The sequence below is a fragment of the Babylonia areolata genome, chromosome 23, assembly GCF_041734735.1.
Source record: "Babylonia areolata isolate BAREFJ2019XMU chromosome 23, ASM4173473v1, whole genome shotgun sequence".
Classification (NCBI taxonomy): Eukaryota; Metazoa; Mollusca; class Gastropoda; order Neogastropoda; family Buccinidae; genus Babylonia; species Babylonia areolata.
Window position 1 is genome coordinate 19621012 of NC_134898.1, and position 5000 is coordinate 19626011.

At 44.8% G+C, this 5000-nt stretch overlaps 1 protein-coding gene across 1 annotated transcript in view; it reads right to left on the reverse strand.

Annotated features, from left to right (window-relative positions):
• Positions 1–5000, reverse strand: part of LOC143298154 (dynein axonemal heavy chain 1-like) — a 164998-nt gene that overhangs the window by 2356 nt on the left and 157642 nt on the right. Inside the window, exons 77-78 of the mRNA XM_076610887.1 lie at positions 1952–2047; positions 419–529 (exon numbers count right to left, since the gene is read on the reverse strand). Coding sequence (XP_076467002.1) covers positions 419–529; positions 1952–2047 — 207 coding nt within the window. The remainder of the gene's footprint in view (positions 1–418; positions 530–1951; positions 2048–5000) is intronic.

Genomic DNA, 5000 nt, shown 5'->3' on the forward strand with positions numbered 1-5000 from the left:
GTCTCAGGTGAAAAAAACAACAAACCCAACATAGTAACAATGTTCAATTATTTTGTCCAGAAAAAACAACAACCCCAAAACATAGAGATATTCAAGGCTTCGTAGAATAAAAAAAAACCAAACAAACATATAGTAACAATGTCCAATCATTTAGTTCAGGAAAAACGATAGAAGATATTCAAAACTTTCTAGAAAGAAAAGGCGAATGGTAGAAAACAAGAAAGGAAAAGACATCAGGAGAAAAGAGACACACGCATTGTGTTAATGGCAATCAATTAGTTAACTGGAACACATCTTTCTAATTCCAGATCAAAGCAAAAACACCAATCAAGTTAAGCACCCCGGTTTTTTTTTCGTTGTTTTTTTTTTTTTTTTTTCATTTCATGTTATTTTATTTACTAATCCAATTGTATTTTACTCTGAATTCGAAGCTGATGGTGTCGATGGGGATTTTCATTTTCCGGGCAAAATTCTGCAGCGTGCCCGTCAGAAAAGCTTGAGGGAAGAAGAACCCAGAGATCCAGAACACCTGCAACACGCCACACAAGAGAATAATGAAACTGTTACTATTGCTGTTATTAAACTACTACGACTACTACAGCTGTTGCTACAACTGTTGTTTACAATAATAATAAACGTGTGCGTGGTGGAGGGAGGGGAAGGGAGGACGAGGAGGGGAACAGAGAAGTTGGGGGAGGGGGGACGGAGGGAGGGGGGCAGGGAGGAGGGGGGGGGGGCGGCGATAGGCGCGTGGTGTGTGTGTGTGTGTGCGTGTGTGCGTGTGTGTGTGTGTGTGTGTGTGTGAGTGGTCTATGGCTGTTGTGGGCAAGTTTCCATGAAGTGTGCTGAACTTTACCGATTTTAAGCCGAATAGAAAAAGAAGAAAGAAAAAAAAAAGGAAATAAAATGAACATTCAATGAAATAAATAACAATAATGACTACGATCAACACGAAGCTCACTTTTCCTGGGCGTTGAAAAGGAAACTCGACAGAACCACGCAATTATAAAGTGCAGATGTATACGGATTTCCAGGGAACACCCCCCTCCCCCCGTTAAAAAAAACAAAACAACAACAACACAAAAAACAAACAAACGAAAAACAAAACATGAATGTCAAAGATTCCAAAATGACAGAAAATACGAAAGCACATAAAATAAAGGAAGTAGAGAAAGCGACAGAAAAAAACAATTTCAGAAAGCAGATAAACTAATTATTAGTGAAAAAGACTGGCATCATCGCTGAAGACAGATCCCGGTGACTGAAATACATACACAAAATATTCAAAGCAAATGCAAATCACGTAAAAAAAAAAAAAACAACAACAAAAGAAACAACAGCACAGTCTAATGCCGCCATTCGTCAAACCAAATCACACACAAACGGGCGCAATAGCCGAATAGTTAAAGCGTTGAACTTTCAATCTGAGGGTCATTGGTTCGAATTTCGGTAACGGCGGCTAAGGGTGGAGATTTTTCCGATCTCCATGGTCAACATCATATGTGCAAACCTGCTTGTATCTGAACCCCCTTCGTGTGTATACACACGCAGAAGATCAAACGCACGTAAAAGACCATGTAATCCATGTCAGAAAAGGGAAACAAGAAACATACCCAGCATGCACATCCCGGAAAACAGAGAATGGCTGCCTACGTTGCGGGGTAAATAAACAAAACGGCCATACACGTAAGATGTTACATGTCTGTCTGAGCGTGCGTGCCTGGAAACGAATGACATAGTGCCCCGCAATGGCAGCCGTCAGTCGGTTCTTCCAGGTAGGTAGCCTGTTGTACAAAATTAATGACCCCATGTCTGTAAAGCTTAGAGCTCTGTCTCCGACCGAGGGTATGCGCTATGTAAGTATCCACATTATTCATCATCATCACTTGTCACGAGCGGCGTGAAGACTGGCTGAAGCCAGCAGCAGCAGTGTACAATTCACAGCACTCACGCCAGGGATGCCCTCGTCGATCCACTTCTTAATGAAGTCCACACGATGAGTAAGGTCGATCACCCAGGACCCCAGAGGCTTCAAGGATGGGTAGGCCTGGAGTATCACACACGCACACGCGCGCAAACACACACACACACACACACACATAAATGAACACATACACACGAACAAACGCACGCGAATATACATTCATACATACATACAGACATGAATACATACACATGCATGTAAGTATGTAGCCGGTGTGAAGGTTCTGTATTTCAAATATGGTGGGAGTGATGAAGATGCGACCGGCTATGGGGAACCATTTAGGTTTGGGACTACGTCACAAGGTTGTACTCATAATAATTTATATCCCGGTGACAACCAGGGTGAGAGATTCAAACACCGGCAGTGTTGGTCAGGGACTTAACAAGAGCACGACTCTCAACCAATGAGCGTCCAATGGCAGCCGTCAGTCTGCTCTACCCAGGTAGGCAGCCTGTTGAGTCAATGACCCCGTGTTTCTAAAGCGCTTAGAGCTTCGTCTCCGACCGAGGATAGGCGCTATGTAAGTATCCATATCAATCAATCAATCAATCAATGACACATTCGTGAAATGAATGATCCTCGACTGTGTAGTCCCATAGCACGCTCAGCTTGGGTAGGAGAAGGCCACGGTATGAAACATCCTACCTGTGATGGGTATTGAACACACAATCCCTGAGTCGTCATTTAACGATGCTAACCACTTCGTCACGACGGAGTGGTGATTGTAGACCATCTTGCTTTCCCAACTCACTTAGCAAGCAGAAGGTTCATGATTATACAGAGTGAGGGTCGTCTTACCTTGAAGGCCCAATGTTCATGTTCAGACTGTCCACTATCTTACCTTACCGGCCCAGTGTTCATCAGACTGTCCGCTGTCTTACCTTACCGGCCCAGTGTTCATCAGACTGTCCGCTATCTTACCTTATTGGCCCAGTGTTCATCAGACTGTCCGCTATCTTACCTTACTGGCCCAGTGTTCATCAGACTGTCCGCTGTCTTACCTTACCGGCCCAGTGTTCATCAGACTGTCCGCTATCTTACCTTACTGGCCCAGTGTTTATCAGACTGTCCGCTATCTTACCTTACTGGCCCAGTGTTCATCAGACTGTCCGCTATCTTACCTTACTGGCCCAGTGTTTATCAGACTGTCCGCTATCTTACCTTACTGGCCCAGTGTTTATCAGACTGTCCGCTATCTTACCTTACTGGCCCAGTGTTCATCAGACTGTCCGCTGTCTTACCTTACCGGCCCAGTGTTCATCAGACTGTCCGCTATCTTACCTTACTGGCCCAGTGTTTATCAGACTGTCCGCTATCTTACCTTACCGGCCCAGTGTTCATCAGACTGTCTGCTCATTACCTTACCGGCACAGTGTTCATCGGACTGTCCGCTATCTTACCTTACCGGCACAGTGTTCATCGGACTGTCCGCTATCTTACCTTACCGGCCCAGTGTTCAGACTGTCTGCTCATTACCTTACCGGCACAGTGTTCATCAGACTGTCTGCTCATTACCTTACCGGCACAGTGTTCATCAGACTGTCTGCTCATTACCTTACCGGCACAGTGTTCATCAGACTGTCTGCTCATTACCTTACCGGCACAGTGTTCATCGGACTGTCCGCTATCTTACCTTACCGGCCCAGTGTTCAGACTGTCTGCTCATTACCTTACCGGCACAGTGTTCATCAGACTGTCTGCTTATTACCTTACCTGCACCGAGTGTTCATGGCAGACTGTCTGCTCATTACCTTACCTGGCACAGTGTTCATGTCAGACTGCCTGCTCATCACTTTACTGGCCCAGTGTTCATGTTCAGACTGCCTGCTCATTACCTTACTGGCCCAGTGTTCATGTCAGACTGTCTGCTCATTACCTTACTGGCCCAGTGTTCATGTTCAGACTGTCTGCTCATTACCTTACCGGCCCAGTGTTCATCAGACTGTCTGCTCATTACCTTACCGGCCCAGTGTTCATCAGATTGTCTGCCCATTACCTTACCGGCCCAGTGTTCATGTGCAGACTGCCTGCTCATTACCTTACTGGCCCAGTGTTCATGTTCAGACTGCCTGCTCATTACCTTACTGACCGAGTGTTCATGTTCAGACTGCCTGCTCATCACTTTACTGGCCCAGTGTTCATGATCAGACAGTCGGCCATTTCACTTCACCGATGTCGTATTCATGTACATGTTCAAGTGGTCAATCTGATACACACAGTCACTTGTGAATTTTGTTGGATTAACTTTATTCATCAGTACCTTTCTGTTGAAACAACAAAAAGCTATTATTTCCTCTTTAATGTTTTGAAATTTGTGCTTTTACGTATCAGCTCGTCTCACAAGTTGTCCCCGTAATCTTTTTGTCGAATTAAAACAACTGCGCAACAATGCTGCCAGTCCGACTCTGAAGTGTCCCACGCAACTGATCACATTAAAAAATTTTCATTTTCTTCTCACCTCCATTCTATGCACTTGTTCCCCGTTGAGGCGAGACTTAAATACAAATTTGCGTATCTCTGCTTCTCTGCTTTCCACTCAAATGGACCTACCTTTCCTTCTGACATTATTAGTGCTTACACTCCCTCAAAAAACCGCCCCGTTCTTCCCCAGACTGTTACATTCTGCAAATTCCTCGTGGTCAGTATAAGAACCCCTATGGTGAACGTTCCTTCCTCTCCTCTTTGCTGGAATAACTAACCATCCACATCATGTCCGTTCATGTGACTCCGTGTCTGCCTTCCGCTCTTCAATAAAGACCTCGTCTTTTTCAAAACCTATCTGTGAGCATTCTTAGTCTCTTACTTTTATGACACCGCCCTATAGCTGCCAGCTCGTTTTGCATGTCTGATGTGTGAAAGAGGGGCGGGACAGGGGGTGGGGGGAGAAAGAGAGCGCGTGGTCATGAATGATTCTTACAAGCAAAGCGCGCAGGGTTCTCAAATAGAAAACGTGCTATACAAATGTACATTATCATCATCATTATTAATGATGATGATAATGATTATGATGGTGATT